This window comes from Phaenicophaeus curvirostris, chromosome 4, assembly GCF_032191515.1.
Source record: "Phaenicophaeus curvirostris isolate KB17595 chromosome 4, BPBGC_Pcur_1.0, whole genome shotgun sequence".
Classification (NCBI taxonomy): domain Eukaryota; kingdom Metazoa; phylum Chordata; class Aves; order Cuculiformes; family Cuculidae; genus Phaenicophaeus; species Phaenicophaeus curvirostris.
This window is the reverse complement of record NC_091395.1, coordinates 48578572-48597401: the sequence shown is the minus strand read 5'-3', so window position 1 is coordinate 48597401 and position 18830 is coordinate 48578572. Positions and strand designations below refer to the sequence as shown.

The 18830-nt window shown below is 40.0% G+C and overlaps 1 protein-coding gene across 4 annotated transcripts in view; it reads right to left on the bottom strand.

The window, feature by feature from the left end:
* Nucleotides 1-18830, bottom strand: part of DLC1 (DLC1 Rho GTPase activating protein) — a 219971-nt gene that overhangs the window by 17496 nt on the left and 183645 nt on the right. For 3 of the 4 annotated variants that reach the window (XM_069856003.1, XM_069856004.1, XM_069856005.1), the window contains 2 exons: nt 6753-6824; nt 3786-3867 (listed from right to left, as the gene is read on the bottom strand). In XM_069856003.1, coding sequence (XP_069712104.1) covers nt 3786-3867; nt 6753-6824 — 154 coding nt within the window. Of the gene's footprint in view, nt 1-3785; nt 3868-6752; nt 6825-18532; nt 18565-18830 lie in introns of those variants that run through there. The other variant, XM_069856006.1, reaches the window with a different exon arrangement.

Below are 18830 nucleotides of genomic sequence, written 5' to 3'. Positions count from 1 at the left end.
AGCCCTGAGCAGCAATTGCACTGGAAATCTGAACCTGCCACACCAGAAACACAAAGCACTGAAGCTTCTCTCAGAAATGAGCAAATGATGCATTTTTCCTAGTCTTCTCCTCAGAAATGGCCAGACTAGTTCAGCCTGAACTTCTTTGAAGAAAGGCTGCCTGAACAAGGCATTCACTATCAAAAATTACAGCTTGAACACCTGACTTCAGCTCATGGATTTATAACATGAAGTCTTTGTTAATCTAGAAAACAGTCAGTTCTATGCCAGCTATAACCACTGGTAATTCATTCTACTTTCATTAAATGGAGAAAATTCTCATCCCATGCACTTAAGGAAACTGGTAGGAATGCAGAATGTTTTACGCATTTTAATTGACAATTCTCAATCTGAGTAACTGTAAAATTTAGCTTTAAAGTTGAAAATATTTTCTTGTTGGATTTAAATTCTTAATTCCTTTTCTCAAGGCAAATCCCAACTCCATTATACCTGTAACTAATTAATGATACAAGGGCTTTCTCGTCTCATTGCAGTGGCAAGCCTCTATACTAGTTCCTGGGGTTTATCTGAATGTTCTAACCTGCAAAGGAGGCCAGTTCTCAACAAACCAAATCATACAAGCAGTGAATGCTGCTCATGCCAATCCATTACAATCAATTTCTTGGATGTGAAATCCTGATGGTAAAAGATTTAAGAAATTTCTTACATAGATAGTGTGGCAGTTTTCTGGCTATGCATAAGGAGGTTAAATGGGATTTACATCACGGTGTACAATGTACTTTGCACTTAGCAACAACCTTTAGGGTAAGCAAGTTTCAGCACTTGGTGTCATCAGCGCATTATGCAGCCAGTTATCCTCTGGAAATAAATTCTCAGTCATTAATCTACATAAAGTCTTACAAAACCAAGGCCAGCATTACTTTGTGCAGTCACTGCATGAAGCATCCTAGCAAATGAAAGTAGAGTCATTGCTCTTACATTTTTAACCCCACATTTTACGATAACATCTCTAAATGACATTTTTCAACCATCCATCTTCTACTGTTACCAAGTGACATACGCTATCTTTGTCATCCAAGTCTCAACCCACTTTTCACTTAACATTTTTCAAGAAGAACCTTAATTGGGTAGCTATCAATATTTTTCCATTTATAAATGAATTTGGCAAAATATTTGGTAACAAGCTGATTTTAAATTTACATTAGTTTTCCTACTTGCATTAATGAGATTATTAAATAACAATTTACAGTTCTATTCAGATGTAAACTATAATCTAAAATGCTTCAAACTTAAAAAAAAACAAACCCTCACTGTGACCTCTACAGTCTTTTTCAAAATTATTTCTTCCCATGCACTAATTAGAACAAGATAATTAGAAGTGCTGACAGTGCACTGGTTGCTATACAGAAAAGCAGATCTCAGTGCTACCATCCACTGCATACAGTGTTCATTTAGCTCTGCGCTGAAAATGCAAATAATTCAAAACTATTCTGATTTTCAGTCAAGAAACAGCAATCTGGAGAAAAAAACCCTTTAATGTTTACACACTGACTGTGGCAGGAGTCAAAATAAACTCAGGCTTCAGGCAGAAAACAAGCGTTCCAAATTATGTGCCTTCTCCACGTTCTTTAATGATTTTTACAAAATTAAACACAGAGATGTGGGAAAAAAGATAACTAAAGGTGAAAATGTTGTGATACTGTACCAAACACAAACGGTAAAGGGCAAAATTCAGATATTACTATGATAATTAACTGAATTACTTCTGGTTTATTTTAAGGTGGGGTCTGAATGCTTCTGGAGAAACTTTAGCTTTGGTTCTTATGTTATCTGGTAAAAGATTACTCTGATATATAAACTACAGACTTCAGAAATATAGTTCAGCCTTTAAAATCTCTGTCTTAAGCTACAGTAAGACCAGTGTATTCTTATGCATATTACATGGGGAAAAAAAATGAAGATGAAAGAGGTTATTTTTCAATTAGCAGACTCATTAAAAGCTTCCTAGTTTCACAAAGTATCTATATATCCATATCATTTTAGTTTGCTCACCTTTATTAGAAGGCTTAGAACATAAGCTTCCATTCTTAGTGTACAGATCTTTTTACTGTCTTCTGTGTTCAAAGAAGTGTTAACTGTTCTTATCGATCACACTAGCAGCAAATCTCAAAGAGATATGGAGGGCATTTTCTTACTTTCACCAGTGATAAATAACCTGCTGCCTTTTTCTCCATATAAATAAATAATCCCAGGTTAAAAAGTATTCTCACAGGTGAGCACTAGGTCCAAAATACGCTGTCTTGACTTTTGTTTTCCTGGCAAGGGAAGGCCATGCTTCTGGGAACCACCATTTATTCATATTGCTGTACTTTATGTTCAATGACTGCACAAGTTCCAGAGCACACAAATAGGCAGACATGCATCACATTTTAGTATCAGTGGAATAGGTGCCCTACATTTAAGTAGGGCACACCTCGAGTGTGAATTTAACATTAATTAGGATTTTCCCTTCCTAATGACTGGACAACAAATGCGTTTTCTTAGTTTGAATATCTCATAAATATTTCTCAAGAACTTTAAATTCCAGTCCCTCTCTTTCCCTTCCAAGTATGGCAGCGATGGCATGAGAACACTATAAACTTAAAGCCTTTCTTAAAAGGGTTTTGTAATTCATTACAATTACTGACGTGTAGAGTCGCAGACATCATGCATGCATAATCCAAAAGCATTCATTTCAGAGACAATTTGGAAAGCTGCCCTAATGGAGGACAGAGGCAGAAAACTGCACTCATGTAATAGATAAGAAAAGTTAAGGCATTTTTTTGCCATTTAAGATTGTGGACTCATATTTGAGGAGGGAACTGATGGATGGGTAACTGTCAGATGGAGCCATTGCAATTGCTCTTATGATAAAACTGGTAATGCTGAGGCTGTAGTTCTGTAAAAACATGCTGCCCCACACACTGACAAGTCTTGCTTCCTCTTTTTCTTTACCCATCTCTTCTCCTGCCCCTGCAGCTGGTTGTGGGGTCCTGACCCATTCTTCACATCTATTCTGAACTTCATTATATCTTTCCATGGGCTGATTTAATTTACTAATTCAGCCAAGAGCTAGCAGTCTTTTTTTTTGCTCATAAACAACAAAGATACAAGATACGTAATGGGAGCATGTGCTTCAGGCAGGCCAGCCTTTGCAGTGCAGGGAAACTCAGATTTGCTCACATTATCCCTCACAGCCATTCCAGCATTCACTTTGGTGATCAGGGTGCACACAGGGCAATGCGTTGAGGTTAGCACAATGGTTTATATATAGAGCGTTTTGGTTTTGTATACATAGTTGCTCATTAACTCAAGAAAGGAAAATAATGGACTTCAACAGCCTGGCTTTGCTAATACTGCTCCCAAAAAACAATTCCTATGTGCGAACTGATATTACTGTTGTACTGTAGCCAGCGCAGCTCTGCTTTCACATGCCTAAGTAATCTGGGAATTAGTAACGAAAGCGAATTAAGAATAATAAAAACATGCCTATGAAATACCTGTCACAGACTCCTGTCACTTTCCTCCCAGCTTTGGTTTGAGTAAGATCCCTAAACATTACTTAACCCAATATATTGTCACAATGAAAACCCCATACTGATAGCGGGTAATAAAGATGTCTCAGGCAAATGGTAATTTAATGATACATAGTTCAGTTGAGGTTACGATTTGCCCAAGTTATATTTTCTAAAACAGAGGAAGAGGCTTTTATTTTCAGAACATACTGTGATTTTATTCTCACCTACCTGCATAAGGCCTCAATAGCATCTCTGTCCAGAAAGTCATGCTCTCGCTTGACTACAGCGATGTCAATTGGAAAAAGGAGATCTGTAAGAAGAGACAGATGAAGAGTCAAACTCTCTTATACCCAGTGGTGAGTTATTTCAAAACTGCCATCTGCCTCCAGCTGAGCTCACCAAGAAGTGCCAGTGTTTAGCACTTCTCAGGGAAACACACATTATCATCTGAAATGCCAGATCATACACAAGCTATTGATGCGCAGCTTTTATAACCGAAAGTTCATATGCAAAATGGGAAAAATGAGCAAAGCAGAAATGAAACAACAAGAGAGGGAAAGAGGCTAATGTGAGCTTCCTTTGTAACATCAAAAGCTGAAACTAATGCAGGCTAGCCTTATGTAAAATAAATATAGACTCTCCATTAAAGCACTAATATCTCAAGAAGAAAGGTCAGTAAACCCCAAATCTCTGGAAAGAATGAAAAACAGAATCTCCTTGGCTGTTAATCAGGCTATTTAAAAGTTTGTCACAACATTAGTGAGATATGGACTGAAATGAAAGCAAGTCAAGCTGCGTGGAACTCATACTGCCTCCCTTCCTTAAGAGATTATTTAGATACACAACTGGGAGACTGGGAGATGAGGGGGAGGAAACGATGTCGGCAGAGAGCTGAAAATTTACTACAGCTCTGAAGCAGCAACCACATATATATTATTTACTGTCCTCCACAGATTCCTGACTGTCCCACAGGTCCTGATCCAGCATTCCTTGCATGGCCAAAACTCCCACCAAAGCCACTGGGTGTTCAGAGCACACAGCAATACACAGACACACTCCTAATATATCGTCGCACTTGCATACAACGTCCCTGTTTGAAGTGATTGTCTATAAAATATTTTAATCTCCAGAGACTAGGAAACAGTAAGCGGAAATAATGAAAAGAATGAGAATGGTGTTATTTTGTGGAAAGGTAATTAATATTCTAGCTTTTTTTATACCAACAGATAATCTCTCAAATGAACTGTTTGTCCTGATTTTGCCTTGGGAATCAAAAAAAAATGACATATTCTGAAACGCAAGAAATTATAGCTATTCTACAGAAATTGCCATTTTAGCAAAGCAACTGACAAAGGCTTACAGATAAATTTCCATTTTAAATGCATATTGTGTGGGACCACACCATATGGGTGGCTTCTCAGAACTCTGGTACTATTCTCAATTGATCCACAGGTCTCCCCTTCATCATTTTAAGCCCAAGGTGAAAGTGAAGGGGTAGAGCAAATTCAAGTGGCATTTTTCACCAGTGCTGATGTAAGCTTTTCCTCCGAGAAAGTTAGGACCTTAGACTGCCCACAAGAAAACGTATGGGAGAACTTAAATGGGAGAGGTGACTTGGAAGAACTTGACAGTCTGCACAAGTCCTTTTTTTTATGCTTAATTTATGCTGCTGCTGTTTTTGTTCTTGTTGCTTCTGCCAGGGGCACGCAAAGGACAGCGGTATATCATTTTCATATAAGGACAGTTACAGCTGGCCATGCTCTCACCTCTGCAGTCCTTTTGCTGTTACGTACGACATGTTCCTACATTAGAAACTTTATATAAGTTTAGAGTCTTTAGGTTGGCAACGGTAACCATTGGTAGGCCATGTTTTCTGAAAGCAAGCAATTCCTTAGATGATTTACAGATCATCATTACATGAAACCCGCAAGCCTACGTATTCAGCTGGGAGTCTTGTCCCCAGTTTCAACAAAGACTGTAAGTACAGTCTCAGCTCTGTATCCAAGAAAATTTTGCTATCTCCATTGGCACAAAAGGAATAAAAGGAAAAAAAAAAAAAAGAGGAAGAAAAATAATAAACGGAAACTCAGTTTCTGAACAGGTGAAGAAAAGTTCCGGCAAGCACTGTTTTTAAAGTGCTGTCGTCTCATATTGCCAATACAGCTGCAAATCATTGCTCAGCAAGATAATTTTTCAAGAAGGTCAGCTCAGCATTTGCTGTGATTTCCAACAGTTATTCACTGTAAATAATAGACTTTCTGTGCTCATTATTAGAAGCAGAAGCTGGAGTTTATTTTATAAAAACCAAGAATAAGATAAGAGTGTATAACAATTTCATTAAAATGCAAGTAATTTTAAGTAGTGTGGGGGGAAAATTCTGAACAATAACATATTTATATAAAAAGGACCTTTAGGATATCACACTTTAAAACAAACTTCTGCATGTCGCTCTGCAGCAGAGTGTAAGAACTGCATGCCAAAACAGCAAGCTCCTAGCAGGTTAAAGGTAGAGAGATAATGAAGAAAATAGTTTGTTTGAACAAAACCCTCTGTAAAAGCAGACACACAAAGTGAATCCACCCCACAGAAGGACAAATATGGTGAGTGCAGGAGTCAGCTGTCTCTTCGAGGAGCTGTCACACATTTACACCAACAATGACTTGTATATTCTTTTTTCCCTTCATAGTGAGCCTTTGTTTAACACCAAATGAAACTGTCCTGAAAAATCACACAGGACTTGGGAATCACAAGGCATACGGATACCTATATGCATCACAGGATTTTCCACCTCTGCTCTACAAATAAAGCTGGCTAGTGGAGCTAGACACAGCTTCTGTGTTTCTCTGGGACTGGTCTCGTTGGAGTGGACAATTACATTTACAAAAATCTATTTCATTTGTGTTTTAACTACATGGAGCGTACCACGGAGCTAACAAATGATTTGTCTATGAGGTTATTTGGAAGACTCAGACTAAAACAGAAACCTGGAACAAATTTAAACTCCAACATGGTTTCTGAATCTCATTTGGTTTGGTACACCTCTGCATCTGCTGGGTAGCAGAAAGCAGCCCAGCCTCTAAAAAATGTCTTACGTGCTGGCACTTCAGTCCTCCCCTGGAACCTTATCTGTTGGTATTACATCTTATTGTCTGAAAATTGACAGAGTATGATCAACCTGCAAGCTCAGGCACCTACCTTCATAAAGCTGTGCATACTGCGGGAACCCAGCTGCCCGCAGCCAGTCACAAGCTTCCTTGGCCTCGATTTCTGTAAGAGGACAGAAGCAAAACAATCTCTGATTAGTGACCTGCAAAGCAAAAACTTCTTCTTCACCAATTCTACTACTCCTGTGACAAAATAAGCATGAAGATATTCAGCAACTTCGTACTGAGACACAGCTTTGCTTATCCCAGTTTGCTTTTCTTCTCTTGATCAAACATATCTTAGATTCTGGAAAGTCACTAGCATCCATACATGATTTATCAACAGCTCATCACTGTAATAGTTAGAGAAACAGATGAAGACTGCAGGAGTTATGGATTATTCTATATAGGTTTAGTTAACACTAGAGAAAGCAGCACCCCAATCAATTTGAATAGTATTTGTTCAACAAATGTTGTGACCCACTTGGCATGACTACGTTAACAGAAATTCCTAGAAGAGCTTGTCATACTGTGTGCTTTAACATTATGTAGATGGTACTGACAGACCCAAGCCCAAGAACAACTGACACACTGTACTGCAGCTCACTCAGGCGTGTATTCACTACCCAACAAAAACCTAGTTTCACTGGAGGTCTCCAAGGCATTTATGAGTTATGTGGTATATTTCAGGAAATTCAGCTAACTTTTCCTCACACTGCCCAAACCGGCATGCCACAAAATTATATTATTCACATATATATATACACCTCACACCAAAAGAAAGGGAAGATTCTAAACATGGGCTATATTAGTCTATGAATAAATTACACATAAATTCACGTGCTACCTAATACAAGCAGAAATAAAGAAAATGTTATCTTATTAGCTCAAACTAGGAACATGTAAAAGGTACTTAGGGTATTCTGCAAGTGTTCAGGAAATGGACTGCATTAAGTTCGTTCTAAAAACTTCAAGAAAGTACTACTGGGAATTTAGCTTCCTGCTTAGAACTGATCAAACAGTGAGCAATGAGAAAGTCTTAAAGGTTCATCTGGCTTTGATAATATTCATTCTTCTTGATGGACCAGAAAAGAAAAGCTTCATTATGTACAACTCAGTACACAATTTTGCCACCTACTTGGTGGGGATAATGTTGCTACCTGCTGCAGAAACCATTCACAAATGATTTTGCTCAGAATTGCTCAGAATGCAAGTTACTGCACATAAAGCAGCAAAGAGCCAAGCACAACATACACAAAATATCTCAAGATTTTGGCACATCATGAAATAGTCCCAGTGAGATAGAGGCACAGAATCAAAACCGGATGAAACAGCAGGCACCTTTTAGCATCTCCAGAATGACAGCAACCCCCCTCTAATTTTCCAAAAAGCTACAGCAGGGTTAAAATATTTATGCTTTGCCAGACTGCTTTGCTAAGATACATACCCAAACCCAGGGGCTATGGTGAGCCAAAGCACAACATTCCAGATAAATAAACATCTAAAAATCCACTCTTGCTGAAGTCAGGACAAGCAGGCATTTGTGTGACTTGTATTTTTCTTCACCTTTGGGTTATGGGACCACATGAGAACAAGCACGTACAGACATATTGACTTAGCTACTCATTAAGAAAAAACATTCCTCAATTCCAATTGCAAGCGATTGTAAATTTTTGCTTAAAGTGGTATTTTAATTTCAGTATCCTGAGGGAATACATGGGAAAGTTAATAAAAAAGGGGGGAAAAAAAAAGAATCTAAAATATACCTAAAACTTGCACTGCTAAAGCATGAACAAACAACAGAATATTACTATCTCAGAAGCAATGAAAATACTAACGTAAAAAAAACCTGCAATTAATTTTTAAGAGTACTTAAAATAAAATTAACTCACTTACATCTTGCATCCTGCAGAAGTGTCTGGATTGAATGAGAATTTTACTTGGTTTAAAACTGAAAAAAAATGATCCCTGATAAAGTGTATTTACCTAAAAATGCAGGTAGATGCTTTCAGTGTAATTGAAAGAAGTGTCAGATTCCTTGCTACTACAGTGGCTCTTAAATGTGTTTAAATGTTTGTTCTCAGGTCCTTATCGAGCACCCCAGGTGTACGACCTGTATAATATTTCCAGAGCTAGAAAATTATGACTATGCAGACTTTTTAAAATTAAGGTTCTCTATAGAAGCTTTGTGTATCTCTCCTGCAAATACATACGTAAGTTATGTGAAAGTCATATTTTATGGGCACCCAGGTGTCAGGTGCCTTTGGGATTTTCAGAGCATATTTGCTTTCAAAATACCTTTGCGAATCCCCCAAGAAGTCTATCTAGGCAATGAAATAGCTGAGTTATTCCTGGCTGGCCACAAGAATTGCAGAGGATAATAAAACACCCATGCACCTGCGCAGCGATTAGGCCAGGCAAATACCTAGGGCTGGGTAGAGGACAGCACCAAAGTCTTAAAAGCAATATTTGTCCCATTTACATCTCAAACATTTTGGGAAAGCCAGAGCTCTAGCCTCTGGCTCCTTGGAAAGGTGAGGGATTTGGAGACCTATCTTGAAGAGCACTTAGGGCTCTCTCCATTTCACCTCAGTCCACACAAAGTGTGTCACAAAGGGATGTGGCAGGGATATGGGTGACAGAGAAGAGGCAGGGCCTCAAAAAGCAGCTTCTTTTGTTCAACTCCAGTTGGCCAAACCAAGGATTGCCCCTAGACTGTACCAGTGTGTTGTGACCAGAATGGAAAGATCATTTCCAACCCAGTTTCCCCCATCTCAACCCTGCTGGTTACCGAGGAGCCAGCGTATGGACAAACCTGTGTATATATGTGAAATTCAGGCAGATAAAAATATAGCCTGAGTGAGAATCCAGCCCAGGGTGTGCTGAATAGGCTATACAGAAAGCTGAGAACACAGAACAAGCTTCCTCACATAAGAGATACAAACTTAAACAGCTGAGAGCTTGTATAGTTAAGTAATTCATTACCACATGTTAACAGAAATATGCCTTTGAGAAAAAAAAGTACATTAGTTAAACCTGAGGTTCTGGCCAAATAATTTAAACTACGCTAAAGGAAAAAGCTCATTCCCACACTTTCCAAATAACAGCTTTTCTTCCAGCTCAGCAACATCAGCCTTGGGCCTCTTGGTTTGCCAGCTGCCACGGTTTCATATCCCCATGGACATGGGAGTACGTGCAATATCCTTGTCATCTGGATCAATGGCAACTGGGACAATGAGGGACAAAAGAGAGAAGAACAGAGCAAAAAAAATTAGATTTTTCCACTACTTCAAAAAAGTTTTAGAAGGGATGGGGCACTCGGAAGCCTTTGCTCAGTCTCCCAGGGACCCAGGTTACAGATCATTACCTGAGCTACAAACTCACTGCCAAGCACTGCTTCTGCTTGGTTGGTGTCAGCTGAGAGTCACAGGGAGGAGAGGGAGCTTGCAGAGGAACTCTACACTGCTTTAGGAAAGCCCTATTCCAGCCCTAATTAATTTGCTGTGATATGCAAAGCAATTTCCCACCAGGAGCATCTTTCCAATGAAGACCTGGCAGCTGAGCTGACAGTACTTGCTGCAGGCAAGAAACTGATCTCACTCCCTGCTCCATCCCTGCAGTGCCACTTCCTTTCTGAATCAAGCATCTGTGCCAGCTAAAACCTTCACAATAAACTACAATTCAGTATACATTCCAGGCAAGAAATGTATGTGTAGTTTTCAGGTGTCCCCTGCACCCTCCCCCAGCAGCAGGAAGTTCTTGTATGACAAAACTGCTGGCAAGAAAGAAACCACGCTATTATTTCTATATGTCCTGATACACAAGAAATTCTCTTAGAAAGTAAAACGAAACAAAACCCCAAACAACCCCCCCCCAAAGGAGTACAATGAAGTCTGTATTCTTGGTGTCCTGTAACCAAACAGCAGGCAAATGTGTTAAAGGGGAAACAGGAAATTTTCATTGGAAAAAAGCTTTATTTGTTAGTTCATTTCACAAAGCAGGCCTCGATGCTCAAATCAAGGGTAAGGGTTCCTTTTGTGTATGGCTGGGACCATTAATCCTTATTTACCCACTTCCTGGGGGGTTAAAAGGATTCAGTTCTTCTGCAAACTGGTAAGTGAAAATGGAAATGTCTAGCTTCCTTTTTGTTTAACTTTGGTTAATCCTGTTTTTTTGCCCCACAAATTTAAAACTTCACAGCAAAAATATCTCAATTCACGCTTTGTTTGGTACTGCAGTTGCAGAAGGGAGAGTTCTCAAAGATGTCTTGTTGGACTATACATTCCTTCTTACAGAAAATAAACCCCAGAGCTTGATGCTGCAATAAGGTCCTTTGAGAGAACATAAAATAATCATAACAGTCTAGCTAGGAGCAGGGCAAGATCACTTGCTTCCACTCTTAGTTCCTTTTTGCTTCCGTGATGTAACACGTAACTGAAGCACCAGCTCCTTCAGGGTCTTCAGGACAAAGTTCAAATCAGATATATCTTTGTACAGTCATGCCCTGACTCCATTTTCACCTAAGTGCTAAACATCATATGAATGGTTTTCCAAGCAGATGGTTTCCTCTTGCCTCAACTCAGACACCTTTATAGACATATTAACACCTCCACACCTCTACTGATCTCACCTTTTGGCTCCGTTAAGATTGTAAAAATCTGTAGCACGACTAGTCAAATCAACACTGCTAAAATAAAATTTCAGCAAAAATGAGTTTCATTGCTGAAGTTCCACTCCAATGCCATACCTAACAACTGGTTTTTTTGGTGTTCTTTTTGGTCTTAAATTTTGACTAGGTCATTCTTATTGAAATTTGCTATTTGACTTTTTCAGAAAAAAAAAGTAAAAATTGAATATAAAATCATCTTCCTGAATTAGCTTGCAGAACAGATTCTCTCTCATGTGATGCAGAGAATCTGATTTCTCACCACAAATACTACAGATGAATCTGCTTGCTTCTTGCTGCAGCTCATGAAACTCCATAAATTACGTGCTTGTTTTCTAAGGCACAGATGGTGCAACAAACAGGATTTTTCCCTATCCAGGACTGATGTTCCAGTTTAAGGGCTGCAAAAAGGCTTGCATGCTTAGAAACCTGTCCTCTTTTCCGGTCTGTATCAGAAATTACCCATTCCCACATATGTCCTTTTGAAATCTCTGATGGTTCACAAAATTCACGTTCACCTCCAAAAAATTGTCCTGAGCTATTAAGAAGCTTGAGATTGTTGGGGATCTTTTTTTTTTTTTTTAAAGACCAGCTGTGACATATATGAGAAATATTCTTCTCTGGAAAGAATTCCACTGCCAAAGTACAAGCAATCATTTTTTCGAGTTCTTGAATTACATCCCTGACATGTGAATTGTGGTCCCAATACTAGATTTGATCACACTATTCCAACAACTCCATCTATAGGTATTTGAATAGGGATGTGAAATCCAAGACAAACCAGCAAAAAAAGTACACTACAGCAGCTGTCTACAAATGAGCAGACCAGGCACAGAAAATGATAAATCAGTTCTGTGTAATGTCATATGCCTGCAGCCCTATAAAGCCAGGACAGTACGACTTCCTAAGAGTTAGCCTGCTATGTGTCCATGGCCGCCAATGGTCTTCACTTTGAAGATATGCGATTGTAGCTTGAAAATAATTAAATTCCATTTCCTAAGTCTGTTTTTTCTCAAACCTACATAGTTAACCATTCCTTAGGCAGTATTATTAACCAAGTGAGTGCACCACACCTTTCAAGAAAGCAGCACTCAGCAAGGGCTAAAGAAAACAAAAATGTAATTAATGAAGAACAGCATTTTATAAGGATAGTGCCCTTAAAACGAACACTGAAACTGGGTAAGCTTGTCAATAAATATTCAACCACTAAAAGCTAAAGAATTTTGAAGATCCCGTTAAAAGCCCTGGCCAAATTTCTAACACACTTGGAATCTCTTCTTCTTCTAAGAGAACAATCTGATCTTATACAACTGTCCTAAACTATTAGTCTGACATAAACAGCCCATGCAGGACTCAGTTTTGAAAGAACCATTGAGTCCAAGAGAGTAATAGAGATGGCTTTTGAATGCATGATCAGCTTGCAGTAAAAAGTAAAAGCTAAACATCTTCCCGAGAGGGTCCCTTTTCTCCTTTCACCTTTAAAGCACAACCTACATTTTGCAATAGCAGGCGCCTATTTTAATGTGCTCCTGTGTTCCACTCTGCTTCAAGTTACCTTCCACAGAGAAACGATACATGTGGTGACCTCCATTTAACACTGCATGCCTAAACAGTCAATTCAAGCCAATATGGATGCACACACAATTTAAAGAAACTATTGCCTACCAAAAAATTTTTTGGGTAAAACCCCATGAGTTCTTGAAAGAAACCATACACGACAACGAATATATATATTGCTTTCTAGTCATAAGAACTGTAGAAAGAGGTGATAGAGGGGAATGTCACTCAAATATTTCTCGGCTATGCTGGCTTTGGTTAAATATGGGAATGGCTTTTTCACGTTACGGAGCCTTGCAGCAAAACAGTAACAGTGCTGCTGATGTTATGTATAAACCACAGGACACTGGGAGAAGAAGCAGAGTATGTTTGGAATTTGTGTGGGAACAGATGAAGAAAAAGTAAGGAAACAGATGTTTAAGATCATATATTGATATTTTCTCTGAAAAAAAAATCAGGAAGCTTGAACACCGTTTTTTTTCAGCAGAGCTTTTGGAAAGAACAAATGGCTAACTTCCACTGATGGGGCTTTAAATTTGTTTATCCCCTTCATGAAAAGTTAAATTAAAAAACCAAAACAAAATACAACTGGTTTTCAAAACATCTGCATAGGTGCGTGTTAAGTGTATGTAATTTCCCTCCCTACTAACAGTACCAGGTTACATAATATAGCAGCTTTAATTGCTCACCAATCCTCTTGGCTAGCACAGGAAACACAATACTGCTTTTGTGAACCAAAATCTAATTAACTTGAATCTCCTTTTCATAGTCTTCAGCATATTGCAATCACTTCAAAAGCTTTTCAGCTCAAAACTTAACAAGAGAAACAGCATTTGATGAAAATGTTTAAAATGTTGAGGGACTAAGCTTGCTGAAATGAACAGGAGCCTCCAAGAATTTCATAGGAATTAAGTTCTTCCCAAAATGGACTGATGGGTCTCTAAGACACAACAATACTCTTCTGCAGGAATAAAGGCAATTAGTGTCACAGTTATTAATATTTTTACAAAAAAATATAACTAAAATGAGACTCCTACTTTCTCTAAGTCCAGTTGTGCTGTAAACTGCATCCCAGCCATGGGGAACAGCCCAGGTTGTCAACAGAGCACAAAGCAGGAGGGCAGAGAGGGTACAACCACCACCCATAGAGCATGCCCTGGCTGGCAATCGCTCCTCCCCTCTGTCAACAGGACCTGGAGCAACTGTTCCGCTCAGAATTCCATCAAAAAAGCACCATTGCAGGATTTTATACAGGAATAGAGGGATAAAAGATACTCTCCATGTCTCTGTCAAGCACCTTCCTTATACCCTCTGTAAGAGATGGAAATTAATGCTTATTTTCACACTATTAAGAATGCTTCTAACTGCCCAAAATCAGCTGTATTGCTTCCTAATTTGTAGAAGACCTTGGGAAAGCATATTTTAGGACACTAAAGACCCATCACAACTAATAATTTAGACTGTAAATGCTAATTTATAATTTATTCTTAAATGCTCTTTGTATTTTGAGCATATACGTGAAGATTAAGAAAACAACGCAATATAAAGTTAAAAACTAACTTTGTCTAAACAGAAAACTAAAGCTTCCAACAGCAGCTTTCCTGCCAAAGAGTGATTCCTTTTATAGATTAAAGATGATCTTCTGCCATTTGATTTTAAGAAGGTTCACAGATGAAGAGGAACAAGATGTCAAATGACTTAAGAAAACCTTAAGAAGTAATTGGGCACGCGGGTTTTTTATCTGGCCTGATTAACACAGGGTGGTCTTGGAGGAGGATTATTTGGGGCAGAGAAAGCAGTTAGTCAAGTCCTCTGAAGGAGGTCATGTTGACAGATTCCAGAGTGAGAAACAAATACTCCTCCAAAGACTGGGAAAGAGAAGATGGCTTTAACCTTCTCTTCTTGCGGAAAAGACTTGATTAGAATGACCTTTGAGAACATACTGAATAGCAAACATTAACCATCGATGCTCCCAAACCCGGCACTAATAATCTCCCACCCCACCCTGCCTGCAAGCTAGTGAACTTGCATACTGTATGCAAAGCTCAAATCAAAGGCTCATTGCTCCAGAAGGAGGCAAATGCAAGTGGGTCCAGCATGCCAGATACATCATTTTAAAATACCCACAGTCTGGGTTACCTGCTCAATCTAAGAAATAATAATGGTACAGGGGATCTGAGCTGTCTCAGCAGTTCATACAGAGGAAATTAGTATTCATACAGTAACTTCTAGCCTTTTAAGCCAAAACCTCAAACTCATCTGCACACATAATAAGAATTACATGGAAGGACTACCTTTGTATTGTGATTACCTCACTGATGACCCAGTCCCCAAACTGCAACCTCCATGGATGGTAACAACACTAGATACAAAATACCAATGGCAGTGAAACACCCCAGCATAAAGCTGGTTAGCATCCCAGCTGAATGCCTGCTTCCCCAAATCAAAACTGAAGATGCAAACATTCTTTTCCCCCCAAAGTAAATATTGCTATGAATTTTACGTTTCCAGATATTACAGACAGTTACAGTTATTCTGTGTGCCATTGCACACTTGAAATGCTTTTCACAGTACCTGATCTAATGGTCAGACCTTCCAAGTTCACCCTTATGGATAAGAAAAACTTTGGAAATCAAAAAATATGCAAGATAATCTTGATACCCTACACCAGTAGGTTACTGATAGCAGAGGTACAAGAAAAAATATGCTTGAAATTGCTGAAATTACTAAGATTACTCGATATCTACTCTTACTATATCACCAAAGAGCATACAGCATTTTGTAATTCGTTTGCCCTGAAACACTGGGGACAAGACTTTATGCAGATGCTCAGTGAAGATGTATTAATTATATAGGAGCATCGTCTTTTTACTTCGTGGAGATCAAACCTGCAGGTTTTCTGTGAGCTGCAGACCGTTTGATTGTTGTATTTCTATAATATGCACAGGAAGGAAAGGGAAACATCTGAAGTTATTTTTATTTCCCCGAGTTTTCTGGCTATACTGTATGAATGCTAGGGTGGGTCAGGCATTTTCTGAAGTGTGTCAGGGTCTTTTTGCATAGCCTCATTTCCTTCCTCCTGTTGCTAGGAGGATAGTTAAGCATGAAAAGCACTTGTTTACAGTACAGGACCATCCTGCTAAGCTCCTGAGTTCTCTTCCTCCATTTCTTTTTAACCAGCCAAAGGTGCAGTTGTGTTTATGTTGAAGCCAACAGCAAAACTCCACCTTTTGGAGGGGAATTACAAGAAAAGTCTGAATCTCTCAAAAAGCCCAAACATAACATACTGAGCTATTCTGAACCAGAACTCATAAATTCACATTCCTCAAACAAACTGTTGCCTACGACATAATGAATCAGAAGAAACAGAAAAGTAAAACCAAGTCACCTCTCATCTCCCTCTTCTAGGAATCCTAATATAAACATCTGAGATTAGTACATAAGGACAACTTGCAATACCTTTTTCCTGCCCACACCAGAGGCAAAATATAGTTTCCATGACTAGCAGCAGTATTTCACTCTAGCATAGCAAGGGTGGCTGCAGAACTGGCTGGGAAGACCCTGACTCATGAATGAAAAATCCTAGACTGAATCTATACAACTAAGATTTAAAATCCAAATAAGAAAGTGACAAAATGTATTCTTTCTTTTAACTGCCTCTTAGAAATTAAATTTAACAATAGCTCCCTGATGTTTAAAACAATGTATCTGCACTTCCTTTGGATAAAAAAAAAAAAAATCAATGAACAAACAAAGTTATTTTAAAAGAGAATAAAGAGACCAGGAAGTCCTAGAGGTTACAAAAGGTAGCTCCAAATGCTTTGATTTCTATGAACTTGTAGATTAAAGGAATCTTATCAAAACAACACCTACATCTTCTTTTGAGTATATTATATTCCAGAATCAAAGAATCTCAGCCCTAATCAGGATCCCACAGGCAAACTGCAGTAGTAACCCAAACCCATTTGCTAGAGCCATTTGATCCCACTTCCTGGCAACCTCAGCCCTTCTTTTTGTTGTTTCTCCTACTGGAGATGCAGATTAGGAGGCCTACAGGACATCAGTAAGGACACCTGGAAGACAAGAGAGCAAGGCTACAGCTGCGGGATCAACAGATAATACCCACACTAGTAACCACTCCATATGCTGTCATCCAGCAGCAGCCTGGTTGCCAGATGGATGCTGAATCAGTCATACTCAGAGGCTCGTATGAAATCTGCTTGTCTATTATTTTCCTTAAGTTCACTACAAACAGACGTAACACATAACTTGACTCAGAGCATTGTTACTGATTTGCTGCTGGGAATTTCTTGATGAGGGCAGGGCAATTCAAATAGATCACACTCCTGTAAAAAAGCAAAAGCATCTATAATCGATGACTAAGATGAAATTACACTCCCTAGTCTTTCAGTTCATATGTGTTAAGTACTATGACACATCAGGCAGAAACTTCTGACTTAGTTAAATACATTAAATGTTGTTATTTCTTCAGTACTCTAATTTTCCTGAAGAGAACAGGGGAACAAAAAGAAGGTTGTTGCAAGTACCCTTGACTAGCAATAGAGCTCATTAGGCTAATGGCAACACATCTCTCAACAACTTCACAGTTATTGTAGAACCAAGTCATCGGTGGCTGTTTGCAAAAACCGGGAGGGTGATAGGGAGGGTAAAACTGCCCGACTGGAAAACAGCATCGGTTTTCTGTTTGCCTGGAGAAGAGGGTGGAGGGCTAGGGGGTGATCCCGAGTGGCAGGAGGTGCTACTCCTCCGCTGGGATCAAAGCCTCCGGGAGTGACATCAGGGCTGGCCACCTCCGCACGGGGGGAGCCGCTGGGCTCCTGGAGGCCATCGGGCTAATTACGAAGAACTTCAAAAGAAACTCGACGGTTCCTGTCTCGCACGGACTCCCCGGAAAAAAAAAAAAAAAAGGAGGAAAAAGGAAAAAAGAAAAGGAAGAAAAATAGGGAAAATCAAAAGAAAAAGAGGGAAAATAGGAAAACGAAAGACAAAGAGGGGGAAAAAATAGAAAAAGAGGAAAAAAGAAAAAGAAGTATAGGAGGAAAAAGAGGAAAAAAGGAAAACAGGGAAAAAGGGAAAGAGAGAAAAGAGGGAAAAGAGGGAGAGAGGGAAAAGAGGGAAAAGAAAAGACGAAAAAGAAGAAAAAAGAAGAAAAAAGGAAAAAAGGAAAAAGAGGAAAAAAGGGGAAAAAAGAAAAAGAGGAAAAATAGGGGGAAAAAAGAAAAAGAGGAAAATAAGGAAAAAAAAAGAAAAAAAAAAGAGAAAAAACAAACACCAAAAGAGGAGATGGAAGGGCTGACGGCGCTGCCCTTCACACACGGAGCTCGCATCCTGCGCGCCGCTCCGCGCCCGCGGCACCTCCGCATCCCGGCGCCTCCGGCCGTGCAGAGGTTAACCCTTCCATCCCGGGCTTCCCGACCAGAGCCACAAGCGATCGCCGCTTCCCCGCGGACGCCACCGCGGGCAGCCGCAGCCACAGCTCCTGCCTCCGCGGGCTCCTTCCATCCCGGCCCGGGGCGACGAACGAGGGACCCCCCGGAGCACCGTCCGCGCCTCGCACCCCTCCCGTCACCTCTCCCACCCGAGCTTACGCGTGAGGATCATGGTCCGGGGCCGTGCCTCCGCGGGGCTCCCTGCCCGCTGCCTCCGTCCCTGCGCGGCGGCGGCTCCCGACTGACAGCGGGCGGGGAGCAGCGCCGGCCCCTCCGCGCGCCCCCGCCCCGCCCCGCGCTACCTGAGCGCCACCCAGGAGCACGGGCGGCTCGGCCCCCTGGGCCGGGACCGAGGGAAAGGCACGAGCAGAGGCTGGAAGGCGATGTAATGGCTTGTATCCCCCTGGCTCCTTACGTCCCCTTCGCTCCTTTGTGATTTGTAAAGGCTGCCAGCTAT